Genomic DNA, 16,263 nt, shown 5'->3' on the forward strand with positions numbered 1-16,263 from the left:
CGTTTTTGTTGTTGTTTTCTGTATAAAAGATATTTCAGGCTCTGATAATCAATAAAATATTTGTATTTTTGTGGTTGGGGACCAGAAAAGAAATCAAACCCCCCCCCAATTCATTTCTAATCTGGTCTCACGTTATGAGCCTGACCGTGAATGGAGGTCCTCAAGAGGCCTATTAACTATCCCCTAATCCAGGTCGAGGACCGAGGGGGGGCCTGGCCCCTCTCTTTGGAACAACCTGCCCTGGTAGAGGAGACTCACAAGCTCCCTAAAAACTTTTACTTTTACCGTTTTACCGATGAAAGGTTACTGGACCACAGCTTTTGATAGTTTATCTATTTATATCCTTCTTTGCAACCTGATAACTGTTCCTCTTAAAACCATAACATATTAGACATGAACTTAATTGGCACTTGCATTAAAGAATTTCTTTTTTTTTCTATTCTATTCCAATAGTAAACGGTATAAGACCAATAGGCTATAAGGGCAAAATAAAAAGGTGATAGTAAAGAACATAATTTATTTAAGACAAAGTCTAAAGCAGAAATAAATACATGAAAGAACAACAACAACGTGTGTGATGTACTTTGTGAACCCGATGACAACAAAAACAACAAACACTTTCGGTGGTAACAAACAGACGACGGAGCATCATCGGGCCAATAAGAATTCTGAAAGCTTCCCCCAGCATCTTCTTACAGGCCGCATCAGATCATTACCGTTCAAGAAAAAAAATGAATAATCTGTAATTGATTTGTCAACAACGTATTCAAAACCGATTTTTAAGTCGTCATACACTCCAACAATAACAAAATAAACGAGTGTGTTGTTAAAAGAAATGTTTACAGGCCTCAGCATGTGTAATAAATACAAATTCAAATCAAAACAAAAAATAGTCATTAGGACAAATTAGATTTCGTTCCAACAGGTAGAATTATTATTGGGTCACGGGAAGATTAGGAAGTGCAGGGGTTAAATCAACTCACCATACAAATCATTTTCATTAAAAACAACCTAGAAATGAGGCAAGAATGATACATTCATTATGTGTTATTCCCTAGGATTTAAAAAACAAACAGACAAACAGTGAAGCTTCAAATGTGTGTGATATGGTGTCAGATGTGTCCTGTACAAAACACGGTGGATGTGATGATGAAATAAAACGAGCAGAGGTGATTAACCTGGCAGTATGTGCCCAACAATCCTCAACACATCAGCCCAGTGACCGCTTGTATGTGTGTGTGTGTGCATTTACTCGTCAAAGTAAAAGTAGTCAGTAAGAGGTCCCTGTTTCATCAAGTTGCCTCTCTAATTTAAAACAAAAGCAGACACCAAAGCTAGAGGAAATCAACTTACTTGGCACAATTTTAAAAACCAAAACAATTTGATTCATTAGAAACGGAATAATAAAAAAAAAACACACACAATAAAAGCTTGTTATCAAAAAAGAAAGAAACAAAAACTGACAGAACATAAAAGGCGAGAACTCAATGACAATGCCCTTTTGAGATTACATCTGACCCCACAGCGGCGATCCTTCACATGCAGACACTTTTGGACATTAACACATACTTGTACCATATACACTGTCCTCTCTTTGAATCAGTGCCACCTCTTAGAAGAAGAAAAAACAAAAAAAAACGGCTTCAGATTCTCGTATAGCTTCCGAAAATGGCTCAGTTAAAACGAGGGAGGTCACAATGCAAACCGAGCAATACTCTTAAATATCTTTAAAGTTCTTCCGCCCCCCTCCTCCAAGTACAGACACAATCGCACAATTTTAAGACTCTTTCAGGATATTTTGTGGTCTGTGGCAATGGAATTCAGACACCGGAAATAAACACAAACAATGAGATTCCCTCCCAAAAAAATGTCAATGAACATGAGGGACTGACGGATCACCTGCGCGGACCATGACGCAGACCGACTCTTTAAGGCCTTTGCACTTGAGCAACAACGTGAATAAACCACACTAAAATAGTGCACGCTAAGTGCAACGCAATCGAGCGGATTAAAGAAACAAAAAACAACAACTCTGTATTGCTCATCAAAATCCTGTTGCCAGTTTTTGAGTGCAAAGGCCTTAAAAGTTGAGATGTAACATGCACCTGTAGGTGTCTGACGTCAGGCTAGCATGAACCCATCCTAAAATAAAAGACATCTTGATTCTCAAATGTGCTGATGGAAACATATCATGTGTATGATTTAAAAAAACACTGAAATTACTTAAAAAAGGGAACTGTGTTTGTTAACAGCGAAATATCCCCTCGTCTCACCCCTTCCTGTGTGTTGAACCAACGAGTAGCGTTCAGGGAACGTCACGTAACTCAAAGAGATATTCTCGTTTGTTGTATTGTGAAAAAGATGGTGGTGCAAAATGGCCTCCGTAGACTTGACCCCGACTCCTGATGTCAATATAAAAAAGGTTCATTCTGAGGTAATGAGAAACAACAGCTCATACAATCGGGAATAATTATTTTACCATCACTTTCTGCCAAATTAAGAATAATTTCACCTATATTTTACACACTGGACGAACACTTAGAACAGATAGTGATTGGCATCTGTGATGAAAGTAGTTTACCTCACGTGATTAAAATATCATACAGCAAAGTGGATCAGACTGTGGACTGTGGAGTATTCTCTCGACTCGATTCTTTAGTCCGTTATTATATTTTTATAAATCTCGCTTTTCAAATTAAAAGTCGTATTAAAAACAATGACGAGTTCAAAGAGTCATCTGTGAAGGAAGCACTAGAGATTGAACCAGGAGCTTTGATGATATGGTCAGTCATTGAGAGGTGGTCAAGGGGAGGGAGAGACACGGAAGGAAGGGGGCAGTTGTGGAGCAGACTCATCAGTCAATAGTCCTCTATTGCTCCCAGTAATCAGTTCGTTGTGATCAGGCTGAACATACAGTAGCCCTGTGGGGGTCTGGCTGCCACTGCTGGGGCTCCTGATGCTATGCCGCCATGAGATACTGATGGTAGAAGAGACCAAAGAGGGAGGTGGAGAAGAGGCAGGCAGCGATCCACCAAGTGAAGAAGGAGAAGAGGCCCCGGAAAAGCAGGGGGCTGAACACAGTCCTGAGGCCGCCCAGGGCCACCGACAGCTGGGCCACTGACGCCCGCACGCCCGATTCTACCGCCGGAGCGGGCGTCGGAGCTGCCGCTCCTGCCGCTGCCATCACAGCGTCAGAGTTCATATCATGGGTGCAAGGCAGGTCTTCTTCAGGATAGACCCACCATGAGTATCCACCTGAAATACAGCAACGGAATAGAAGACGGCTTTCACTTTCCAGGGACAAAGCAAACGGGAAAATCACCGTATGGTGCAATAACAGACTGTAAATACAAAATCTACTCACCTAAGGTTTTTAGCAGCAAAGTAGTATGCAGCAGCATCACCAGCGGTGCCACGTACTGGAGTGCGATGACGCACAAGTAATAAAAAACACGCGCAACCTGAGGAAAAGAACAGTTGAGAAAAAAAATACATTATCTCCTTTTCCAAATAACCAATATCAGTTATGTGAGATGAACGGAGTTCATAAAACCCACCACAACAACAGCAATAATCCAAAAACATGATTAAATAGAACAATGAAATAAGGAACAAGGAAATCTCAATATTTAACAGCAACTGCATCACAACCTAGCTGGGGATGAATCCTTTTACTCACCATCTTCTGCAGGTCAACGGTACTTATTCTCCCCGCCTCCTTCTTCATCTGGTCCACGCCCTTCTGGGCCAGGTTGAGGTAAGCTTGCAAATGATGTCTCATCACAGCGAGCCGGAGCATGCACATCAGTATGATGGCCCATAACCGCAGCGTGTCATACGTCTGCTCAGTCATCCTGATATTAATAGAAAGACAAGCGTAAAAAGGAAGGTGAGAGAGAGAGAGAGAGAGAGTGACCAACTCAACCCCGTCATGTATCTGCTGCATCACTGGGATGTTCGCGGGGAGACAATGAGACAGAAAGGAGAGATACGACGACTCAAGAAGAAAAAGTAGCATATGGTGAAAGTGAGAGATAAAAAAAAAAAGGGGTGACAATGAGGACAGCGAATGTTACATTTAGTCACGTTTGACCTTGATGGTATCGCAGTCAGTGTTTCCACACTCTCTCCCGGAATGTGTCAGAAAACAAACTTATGCAACAAATGAACGACGCGATCTAAGAATGAATAACAAGCTGACAAACGACAGCGGTTAAGAGACAGAATAGAACAATGAGATTTCCCTCAGGAATGACTCCATGTGTGTGTGTGTACGGTCTAATTTTAGCTCCAACTTCAAAACATTCCTTATCTAACGGAATCGCCGTAGCTTTGCTGTCGCATTGTTTTACAGTTACTTTCATTTTCACAGCTTGTTGCCCTGTTTGAATGGCAGGTCATTAGCTTGCCAAGGGCATCAAGGGAGTCCAACTGGCAACTGTCTACCGATCAACAAGAGGTACAAAGGACACGTAGCTGTAGCAGCTCGCTGTTCTAATCACATTTTTTATGAATTTATCTCAGCTTATGCTCAGAAACCTGAACAATTTCAGACAAAACTGTTTAATAATTACTTCCTCAAGCTATAACCTACATCTCCTGAAAATGTCTGTCCTTTACCGACGCTCACAAACAGACAAAGACATAAACCACCTTGGAAAATACCGGTTGATTGAGTTACAGCATGCTGAATTTTACTTATATTTCTGAGTAAAACATGTTTTTATTAAATAAAGAAAATCCATACACACACACTAAAAACACTCCACACCGCACTGGTGGTTCAGTGTGTTTCTAGGTCAAATGAAAACGGTGCAAAGCGTTATTGCTTCCCTCGTACTCACAAAGGCACACTCTCCTTTCCCAGAGTGGGGTTCATTATATAGTCCTTCGTAATGGGCTTGACCCACAGCAAGACCATGATAAGAGGGGACAGGAAGTTGATATGAAGCAGAGTCCTGGAGAAGAAGAAAGAGAAGAAGAGGAGGTGAGCGAGCGGTCATCCAGTTTATCACGTCAGGTGATCAAATAATCCAACGTTGATGAACTAATGCGGCGAGGAAACTGGGAAGTGCTCTGAAATCTTGGGCTTAATTTAAGTCGTAACATATTTCAAAACAACTGCTCCTGGGGGGTTAGAAGATAACAGTGGCGGACGTTTTTGCAGGGGCTTGGAGATAATCTCTGCTGGTGACACGGTCCGAGGATGTAAGATCATGACAGCTAGTAAGAGAAGACGAGGAGGTCAAAAGAGAGGAGATTCTGCCTTCGCCAAAGTGGATTATCTGGATGCAAAGTGCTCCCTCGCTCTGCACTCTCATCACGGTTTGAGTTTTTCATCTGCCGTGACACCTCATGTGTCCGTGAGGATGACGTCTAATAACATAATAACATTCATAAGTTTACCTGTGTAACTTATGAATGATAGTCATTGGTATTAATGATTGTGTGTGAAATCGTGGCAGTGGTGTTTAATAATCTAGGGGCAGCTGTGCACCGCTGAGTGAATGTAAGGAGGGAAACACGGGCACCCAGGGGGTTCTGCTCCAACTGAGAAAGCCTGCATCTGACTCACAAGGGGCACTTTTGCACCTGAACCTCTAAAAATAGTGGGAGTATTGGATATTTGGACTCATGGTGGTACTTTAAAGTGTGTGTAAAGTGACGAAAATACCACTTTTGATTCTACAAACCGTCCATTTTCTGCTGCTTCACAATCTTGCCAAATTTAAATGATTATACATGTATGTATATGTGTAAAATTAGGTTTTAAATCATATAAAATTGAGAAACACCCTCTGCTCTGAAACCCTCTCTGACTGTCACTGTTTTATGGAATTTAAACATAAATGCTACAGTTTAATGACCGTACACAAACTCAGCACTGGTTTAGCTAAAGATCGAGTCGAGCCAAGACAAATTACTGTTGTGGACTTACTGTGAAAATTTGCCCGTAGTCAGATTAAGCGCATCGAGATGCATCTGCGCCAATCGTAGGCCGGGAAAAGTCAGAAATGCTCCTATTAGAGAGCAGAGTACGGCTAGAATCAGCTTGAAGGTGAGTTTAGATATGGGACCCCTGTAAAAGCAGAAAAAAAACAACACAAGTTATTCAACTGTAGTTTCATGAAGAATTCATGAAGGCAGAGAGAAAACAAAAATGATTCCGTTTCTGCAAGAATACTGATATTGTACTTACTGGGACTCTAAACCCTGGTTCTCCAGAAAATGGAGAGCGCTGTCAGAGAAGTTTGCAAAACCTGGAAATGATTAAATGTTCAACAGCGATTCACTCACTGGGGGCAATATAATACAATTTCGTTTTCACTAACAGGGTCATTTGTATGAAAAGGACGGTGGAGCACTCACCGGTCTCAAGACCAAACTCCAGGTAGTTTTCCGTGATGATAAGAATGGCCATGGCTTTGACAAAAAAGAAAAAAGCAAAGGTAATGCAGAGTGAGCGCTCGCCTCCTTCCTCCAGCTTGAAGTAGTGCGCCGTTAGAGAGAAAAGGGTCTTACTGTGGGGACGGAGTCAAGGGAGAACGTCTCCACGAGCACGAGTGCATTTAAAACAAATTCAAATGGCTTTGCCGATACATTTTCACTGCTTTTTGCAGAGTTCAAGGCAAAGCGGAAATAAGTATTTGCCATCAAGCGGCACCAAAAAAAAAAATGTAGAACATAGTAATGCAGTGTATTGACTCTACAAAATATGTTTCATCTTTTCACATATGTACTTTAATGTACAGCACATGCATGCATACAATCCCTGCTACCAAGCGTGCGTGTCATCCGGGTCATAATAGTGTTTTACTCTGCCCCCGCTGACACTGATCAGGAGGCTAGGGGGCAGAACATGGAGCTTCAACCCTTAGTTCCTGCAACATTTCAGGTGACGGCACTGCAGTATTTCCACAACCCCTCTCTCAGTTGATTTTAAAGAAAGGCGCTCAGTTCAATTGAGTCTTCATTCTTCCCCTAACCCTTATTCACTGTGAAGACAGCTGTGTAAACAGAATCGTCAGCGCAGCTAAGCCCAGCGTGAGGCCGAGCAGAGGGACAACACGAGTTATCGTGTCGCTGCCTATAATTGATACAATAGAGGTGGCCCACGTAAACATGGGACAAAAAAGTGAGGTTTTATTCAATACAAATGCTGCTTTCTATCAGGTTGAGAGAGCAGTGAGGCCGTTCTCCTGGGCAAGAGTCTCAAACAAGTTATCGGAGCAGCACTAGGAAAACTGAAATCAACTGTCCATTAACACATATATTGGAGAACATATTCGCTCATCTCCATCATCACACTTCCATATCATCTGTTCCAAAGTCTGCCCTCCCCCCCCAAGCACATCAGCCTGTTGGGCTGTGAAAATTGGGCCTTCAATCTCCGACATGAGCAGGAAATAACACACCGTCTGACCACAGTGAGCTCGGGAGCTCGAGCGGGAGCACTGGGAAGATTGATCCCTGCAGTTGGTGGCGGGGATAATGCATATTATTTAACCATCATTCAGTGTAGCAAAATAGCAGGTAGCCGCGCGGCATAAAGGTGTCGGCGGCGACGCCACTCAGAGGCTCTCGCGGTCATTTTATAGCCTCTCAATTACAACTGCCGCAGCTGCACAATCAAGCTGCAATGAATGAGGTCCCTCATAGAGACATTTTCACCGATGACATATGTCATAGTATATTATTAAAAAAAAAAAAAAAAAGTGTGGAAAGAGTCGTTCAGATCCCACAAACACATATAAAGCATATGTTGCTAATTTAGACGATAAAAACACTAATCAAGAGGTAAAGAGGCGGCAGTGTAAGGATACATGACAAAGGCGAGTACCAGGAGGCACCAGACCACACTGATGTTCATCTCTCCTGAGGGCTGAGCCACACTGTAGTAAAATTCAGTTATCAGATACACCACAGTCGCCGCCACTGTAAAATCCACCAGCCACTGGAACTCTGGGAAATAGTGCAAAGCTGGGATGCAGAGAGAGAGGGAGAGAGCATAATTAAAAACATCAATACAACACAACAAAAGTGAAGCGCGTGTGTGGATGAATTTAAAATATGAGGATTGAACATTTTTAATTTGTAAATTTGTACCTAATGTGTCAACTTCTGTGATGCATTTCGTCTCCAACTGCAAGTCTATGTCCTTGGGAACCGTCAGCGGCTTATTGTCTATGTGACCATTGTATTTCCTGGACCAAAAAAAAGAAAGAAAAGAGGACAGAGCATCAAACTGGGGTCAGGAAAACAGAGAAAACAACAAAAAGACAGTTTTGACCATTGACACTTTTGCAGAAAAACAGCGATATGCTGAGTGACTGCTGATATTTGGATATACGGAATTTTGGATTAGATGCAGCTGTAAAAAAGTGTTTGATATGTGTTTACCATTATTGCTAAAACTGCACAGATAAAAGATGACCCTATATTGCTTGTGCTGATCATCAAATATGATACTGCATCGTTTATTCCCAGTCATGTGTTTTTGTTGTTAACTAATAGTTCAGGACTTCCATGACTGAGTGCACACACAGTGCTAAATCGCTAACAGCAGGTGAATGGAGAGCTGTTCTTCAGGTCTGAAGAAGAACTATCCTGGGCCTCCTCCTGCGTTCTGGGCTTTGTGTGTGCTGGATTCACAGGACAATAGCACGCAAAGACTTTTGGGCCAAACACGCCCTGGACAGATTTCATCTCTGAGGCACCTGACAAGAAAAAAAACGGGGCTCAGCAGCTCAGGCACCCCTCACTGAGAGAGTCAGATGGTTGACAATAGGATAGGAGCGGCATGGCACGAGCTGGCAAAAGGACAGTGGTGCATCTTTTCTTCAAGGGATTACTGAACATGTGGCGCTACAGAGCACTGACCTGCCTCATATAGGGTCAGAGAAAGGACTGTGCTACACAACCATCTTAACTAAGAAGCTGGACACCATGTGGAACGGTCGGGATTAGCCGTCAGCTGCAAATTCAATCTGAATTCCCACTTAGAGGGAGAGCACAAAGGAAACAGTGCTAAATTCATATTTTTAACATTTCCACCTGCAGCCCAAATGACTAGAAAGAAGTGTTTTGTTTTTGTTTTTTATTTATTTAAAACAAAGAAGTCTTAAAGGAAAATCATATTCCAGAATTAAAGTAAATTGACATGCGACCACTTTGCAGACACAACACTGTTTGGGAATCTATGATTTTGGGCTGAATGCAATCCTCAAAAGTAATGGCTCCAAAAATACAGCCCTGACTTTCCTCACATCTACTAGACGGGGGCCACTTCTAAGCCAAGCTGCTGTGAGCCCAGATGAAGAGCCGGTGAAAAAACAACACAACAAAAACACATTTCTGTCTCCTCACTTCAAAACATGCTGTAAATGAGCCACATAAACACATCAGCGTCATCTCTTTGCCAACATGCCTGTGGTCTCCATCCCTCTCAAACGTCCGCTTCTCATCTTTGCTTTCCTCTCTGATGAAAGGGGCACTTTTCCTACCTGTGCTGTGCCACTGCCTTTCCCCACCCCTCAAAACAATAGCCCTTCTTCATTTCATTCACCACAAACACCCCTCCCTCCCTCCCTCCCTCCCTCGCACCCCCAACCTACCTGTCTTTCCTCTTCTGTCCTTTTTGTTTCCCGGCTAAGCTCCTCAACTCATCTTCCGTAGGGTGTTGATACCACCGCAGACTGTGGACAAAGAACACGAAAACGATGTGGAGTCAAGTTCTGACTTAGCCAGGGGGATGAAACAGTGGGTTTTAATCAGATTTGTTGTTCTACTGCATAATTAGAGACACACACTAAATTTATACAGAACTGGTATACAGAACAATAGGACAATGGTGAAAAAAAAGAGACTGACTTTATGTTCTCTCAGCTTAAAGAACTTATTATTTTACTAAATACTTGGAATGTCGATAGACATGATAACAGCTAGCAGCAAGCTAAAACGGATTCACTTAAAACAAACAAGCTGAACACACACACTTCAGTTAATAAATTGATTAACTCCAACTGAACAGCATAGTCAAGTGTAGCTCGACTTGACTACGCAAGGAAATACGACTGTTAAAAGCATCTATTGCCTTTTCATTAGGGTTTAGAAAAATATCAAAAAATGTCTTTGTTCTTGAACACAGGGACATTGAGTCTTGATTCTACGAGCGTGACTCAAAGCCTCGCATTTCTCAAAGGTTTACTTAACACCGCCGACTCTTGATACACATCTAAAAGCTTTGTGACGGCAAGGTTATCTGTCCTTAAGGACTGCGCTTGAAGTAGGAGGTAATCTCAGAGCATTCTTTTGAAAATGATTGTCCTCAACTTTCTTTAGAAACCCTCCTGTCAGAGCATCCTGAGGCATGCTCGGTGTGATGGAGGAGGATAGTGGGTGCACTGTGTTGTGTATTTAATATGGTACATTAATTACAACATATTCTAAAGGGGACACACCACTCTGGCTTCCTGCTTATGGTGAAAGTTTTAATCCACGTTTGAGCAGTGCCCTGAAAAGAAAGATGAATTAATTATTCAAAAGTGTTCTAAGAAAACTGTTTACTAAAAAAACATGAGACGCACTAATTAGAGGAATTGAGGCGGGCACTTGCACCGTCCTCTCGGGTCCTCCCAATATTTCAATGCACTTTGGTCTTTGCAGTGCTACTTAATGATTCTTTTTCTTCTTGTATTCAAATCAGGGGTAATCACGTGACATCTAAGTAAACATTTTTGACCTGAATTGTTCTGCACTCGTTTTAAAAAACACAGTTAAAAGCAATGTAACTGAAGAACTGAAACTAAGCACTTTGTAATTCTTATCGAAACAGCATGTACAGGATCCCACGTTACCTGCCACTGCAGAGAAGCCATCTTGCAAAGGAATAATGAGGTATTATTTTTTGAATTACACTGGCCATTACCATGGTAACCACCAGCTGCACACCGATCACACCCTGTGGAAAAGGAGAAGAGGGTTGGAATCAAATTTAAGTAGTAATTACACTTGACATAAAGCAGTCACACACATTTAGTCGATTTATATACAGTAGGCAAATACACAGTGAAACATGTCTCATCACAAGTGAGTTTTACATACAATTTTAAATCCGACAGTCTTTTAATCCTTTTAATATTGGACCATAATTGTTGGCAATGTTGCAAGTCAGTGAAGACTGGTTAAACTGCCACATTCAGCTTGATAAAAGTCATATAATGGAAGCTCTATTTACACACATCCAGTGGTCGAATTGTAAGGGTTTTAATTAGTGATTAACCAACATGTAATTGGAGTAATATTAGTTAAATAGAGTGGTCAATAAATTGTACTCAGCTTGGCAGTGCACTCAGTCACTACAAGTACAATGACAGGACAATGAACAAGCAGCACTTCTGTGGGAGTTACCTCAAGACTTGGTAATACGAGGGGCTCAATCTCAACCCAGCACACTCAGATCAATATTCACTTAGACTTATGAGGCCAAAATCATTCCTGTCATGCTGCGCTTTTATCCACTCACTGTAGGATAAGGTCTGTGGGTTGGCCTCTCTCTTTGGCAATCAGTGTTGGAATCAATGATATCTGTGCCTGCACACACTTGAGCGAAGAGAACCAATTAGCTGACTAATCTCTGTCTCTTTGCCAAGAACGGCCTAATCTATGGGGTAGCACCACTGAATCTCACCATCACCTGAAAATAGAGCTTTTCAACACGTTTACACTATGATTATCTTACGTAACAAACCTACCTGGGACAACCCAACTCAACTCAACTCAACAAAGCCTAATGTTTACCCTAAGGATGTGTGTCCATATACATTTTATTTGCACCAGCATCTGTTTATAGTATTGTTACCAACAAGGAGAGTGTATGCAGGTCCATGTTGCCAAATTGAGAGCTCCACCCAAAAACTTTCAGACTGTTCCACTTGTATGTATTGTAAACCTGTTGATACATCAACAAAGCCCCTTAGTGCAACAGATTGAGCAGCGATAAGGTCATGAATAATAAGTTACTGGACAAGCCTCCTCCAGTTGGTGCTCATGATATAAAAACTATGTCTGACAAAACTTAACTGTAAAACATCAACTGTGGTATAACAAAACCTATGATTATTTGCACATTTTCTTGTAGAAACGAGCAAATGTTCCATAAATGGAACATTACAACATTCACATATTTCGCTCTGGCTCAAATATTACACCTTGAGCAAATATGGAGATTTGATGTTGTATGCGGTTATCATTATTATTAATATCCAACCTGACCTGCATCTTGTGGGATTTGTGAGAATCAAATATATGAATTCTATATAACCAAATTCATTACTACAATTAAAAATGTCAGCTCATTCACTTATTTATTTGAATATTTCTCAGACATGTGCAAACATTCTCATACAGAGCAACTAGCACTGTCAGGTTGTACCAGAAGTAGAAGGAGGACATGGATATTATAGTGACAGAGGTGAGGAGACTCATACACTAGACCTAGATTTATGATTAGACACGGGTATGTTCAGTGTCACCCAGCAAGGGGTAAGCTCCAAAAGCTAAAAGTCAATACCTCTTCTGGAGTCACGGGGGGACAGTAGGTAGGTGCCATTATCAAGATATGACACATGATCAAACACACTCTGTCTGACCCAAAATATTCCCCATGTGAGTAATGGTCAAGTTATATAGGTCAAAATTACACAGCTGTAGCTTGGTGGATGCTGACCATTCTCTGCGGGAGAGCTGCTAGGATCTCAGGCCTGGGGGAAATTGAGCCAGCATGGACACTCTTATCTTGCCCATTCTGCTTCAACCCCTCCACCCAACAACCAAATGAAATCAGTAGGATGCTGGGACAGGAAGCAGCAGTCATTGCCACCACATCAATAACAACTCAAAACTGTTTCACCATGAAACTACCTTTTAAGCAGTGAGAACCCTTGTTGACCAACCAATGCTTTCCAAAAGTCGTTCATCTTGACAACTCTTGGGTGTTCTTAAACCAACTGTTAACTGAAGTGCAGGGCTTCCCTAGTGCAGCCATAGGTAGAGATGGGTCATACTGTACATTAAAAACACCCAGTGATAACAATGTACTGAATGCCCAGCTGCCATTTGAGTGTATCCTGCATGCTTTTTTACTTCCTGCACCCCCCAATATTAGTGTTCCCTGATGGCACCAGAATTATCTGATTGGGGATGAATATTCATAAAATACTAGTACAATACATCCTGAAACCATAAATACCACATTACTTTTACTAAGCATAGACAACATACTGTCATATTACCAGGATGTGAGTGAGGGCTGCACGTTTGCTACACTGATTGAACATATGAACCTATGTTTTTTAAATTACAACTTATTGCTAATCAGTAGGGCCACACGGTGGTGTAGTGGTTAGCACACTCGCCTTGCAGCGAGAAGACCCGGGTTCGAGCCCCGGTTGGAACAAGGGCCTTTCTGCATGGAGTTTGCATGTTCTCCCCGTGTTCTCTGGCTTCCTCCCACAGTCCAAAAACATGCAATGTGGGGATTAGGTAAATTGAACACTCTAAATTGACCGTAGGGGTGAGTGTGGGAGTGAATGGTTGTTTGTCTCTAGTTGTGTGTGGCCCTGCGATGGACTGGCGAACTGTCCAGGGTGTACCCCGCCTATCGCCCGGTGTAGCTGAGATTGGCACGGCACCCCCCGCGACCCTCTGGTGGAGGATAAAGCGGTTAGATGATGACTGACTGACTGCTAATCAGTAAATGCTTGTGTGTAAATGCAAATGTGTAATTAACCGACTGATGGTATCAAAAGAAATTCAAGGTTGTGATATCAGAATCACTGCCAGTCATCGTTAAAATGGTGTCGAACAATCTCTTGATCAGAACATATGCAGGTGTTATCTTGTTAAGCTGAAGAATAGAATAAAGAACAACTGACAACACTTTCCTTCCTGTTTTACTACAGTTTTAACATTCCACAGAATTTGGAAAGAGTAGAATTAAGCAAAATCAAGTCAATACTCATAACAAAAGTCCAAAATCCTTATCCCATCTGAAGGTTACTATTCCCCTAGCACGAGTTGGATTTCAAGACACTAATTGTAATTTTAGAGGAATCGTATCACTACTGATGACAATTCGTTCATTCATTCATTCACAGCACCCCATTATTAGTTTATAGACACAAATTAACTAACCCAACAACAATGTGCAGTTTATTAATTCCCCATGATATATTTTAATGCCAGGGAAATACAACGTTATTGCGCGTTGCTACACTATAAAAGCTTTCCCGTTTTCTTTGAGGGCACCCTGAGGTCAAACTGAGCAGGTGAGGTGCGTGAACACCACGTCTTCGTCTTCCCAAAGGTGCCCTGCTGCCAGGTGAATGCTATGCTAACTTGAATGGCTCATTCACATGCAAAACGTTCCGTCGACATCTACCCAGTAAAACCAGCCCCCGTAAGTATTCCAAAAACAACGTATAACAAACGTATATGAGACACTTTCTTTCATCCAATGCTGTGAAATTGGAGCTAACGTTAGCTTGATAGCAACACTGACTAGCCGGCTACTAGCACCTGCTCTGGCTAGCAACGTTGAATTATCATCAGAGTGACACACAAACGGAAAACAAACATAGACAGCAACGTCGCAAAGGACATGCACATTAGAAAGCAGATGCAGTATCATTGAAATGCGACACAGAAAGAGAGAGTGTTGAGTTCAGGTGCTCACTATCACACTCACCATGTTGATGCAGTGAAACGGACTCTACACCGACAGCACTGAGCACCCAACGAAGCGGCGAGGAGCACATAAGCCCTTCTTGCTATGGTTATACACAAAACAAAGGGGCATGTGTCATCGTATCCTCACAGAAAGGTGTTACATCGTCAAATAAAAAATAATCAATGATCTCAGCCTCCGCTCTGGAGTATTTTCAATTGCAATAGAGGTCAAGCTAGTACTCTGGGTAAGGAGACAACTATAGATCTGCCTGTACATAAATAGTTCGTTATGGGGATTGGATTTTTAATTATTTTTTTCTGTTGTTAAATATGAAACTCCCGTCATAAAATATAAGTGTAAAAAAATGGCAGAAATGTTATACGTGACATGAAAGTGATCTAGATTATTTTGAAATTTTGAACAGGAGTACAGAAGACTACTATAAATGTACTCTAGGACCGCTGCAAGCGGAAGAGAGCGGAATCGCCAACACACGACAGCCCAGTGAGGACGGTACCTGCATCCTTAATAGACCTCAACTACTTCATCTGAGCCTTTGCAGCAAGAAGACACGATTTCGCGACTCGGTTGGAGCAAGAGTCTTTCTGCTTGTTCTCTTCGTGTGTGTGTATGGTTTCTCTGGAAGCGTATTGCTGCCACACATACAACAAAGTGGGGTGCTCTGTATTACGTTATAACGATTAACGATCACGTTATAACGAGTAACTATCACGTTGTATAACGAGTAACTATCACGTTGTATAACGAGAAAACATCGCGTTATTTCGAGATAAGATTGTTTTCTCGTTATAACGAGAAACTATCACGTTATAACGAGATGGTTTCTCGTTATAACGTCATACTGAGCACCCCACTTTTTGTATGTGTTGCAGCAATACACTTTCGTAGGTTTCCCTCCACAGTCCAAAACATGCAGATTTGGGGTTTAGGCAACCTGGACACTCTAAAGTGACCGTCGGTGTGAGAGTGAATGGTTGTTTGTCTCTATGTGCCCTGTGATGGACTGGTGACCTGTCCAGGGTGTGTACCCTGCCTTTTGCAGTAGTATGTCAGCTGGGATCGGCACCAGCGACCCTATGGAGGATGAAGTGGTACCAATCCCAGCTGACATAGGGCAAAAGGCGGGTGCACCCTGGACAGGTCGCCAGTCCATCACAGGGCCACATAGAGAGACAACCGTCCACTCTCACACCTACAGTTAATTTGGAGTGTCCAGTTTCCCTAATCCACAAATCTACATGTTTTTAAACTGTGGGAGGAAACCGGAGAACCTGCAGAAGACCACACAAGAGGAGAACATGCAAACTCCATAAGATAAAGACCCTTGTTCCAAGTCTTCTTGCTGCAAAAGCAAGCATACTGATTCAGGACATCTTTAAAACATAATAAATTAGGTCATAGATTCTGTCCGTGGAACCTCATTTGATTGATAACCAAGATGTATATTCATAAATATAGTGTTTTTGAAGATCAAATTCTCATTTAGGCTGCTGGCCTAATTACTTTATTTAGTT

General features: G+C 42.0%; 1 protein-coding gene across 1 annotated transcript; it reads right to left on the reverse strand.

Annotated features, from left to right (window-relative positions):
* Positions 1-503: 503 nt before the first annotated feature.
* On the reverse strand, positions 504-14,965 carry tmem161b (transmembrane protein 161B). The gene is made up of 12 exons (XM_044027046.1): positions 14,747-14,965; positions 10,857-10,960; positions 9,615-9,695; positions 8,107-8,204; positions 7,824-7,980; positions 6,370-6,521; positions 6,200-6,260; positions 5,939-6,079; positions 4,845-4,958; positions 3,680-3,854; positions 3,365-3,461; positions 504-3,255 (listed from the first exon to the last, which is right to left on the reverse strand). The coding sequence occupies exons 1-12, from the start codon at positions 14,747-14,749 to the stop codon at positions 2,960-2,962; spliced, it is 1,479 nt and encodes a 492-aa protein (XP_043882981.1). The 5' UTR covers positions 14,750-14,965; the 3' UTR covers positions 504-2,959.
* Positions 14,966-16,263: the final 1,298 nt, after the last annotated feature.

The sequence above is a fragment of the Solea senegalensis genome, linkage group LG5 (genome assembly GCF_019176455.1).
Source record: "Solea senegalensis isolate Sse05_10M linkage group LG5, IFAPA_SoseM_1, whole genome shotgun sequence".
NCBI lineage: Eukaryota > Metazoa > Chordata > Actinopteri > Pleuronectiformes > Soleidae > Solea > Solea senegalensis.

Coding starts and splice junctions, on each gene's coding strand:
- tmem161b (XM_044027046.1), bottom strand. Junction 6,261..6,369: donor GGAGTTTGGTCTTGAGACCG/GTGAGTGCTCCA, acceptor AATCATTTCCAG/GTTTTGCAAACTTCTCTGAC. Junction 4,959..5,938: donor ACTACGGGCAAATTTTCACA/GTAAGTCCACAA, acceptor CTTCTTCTCCAG/GACTCTGCTTCATATCAACT.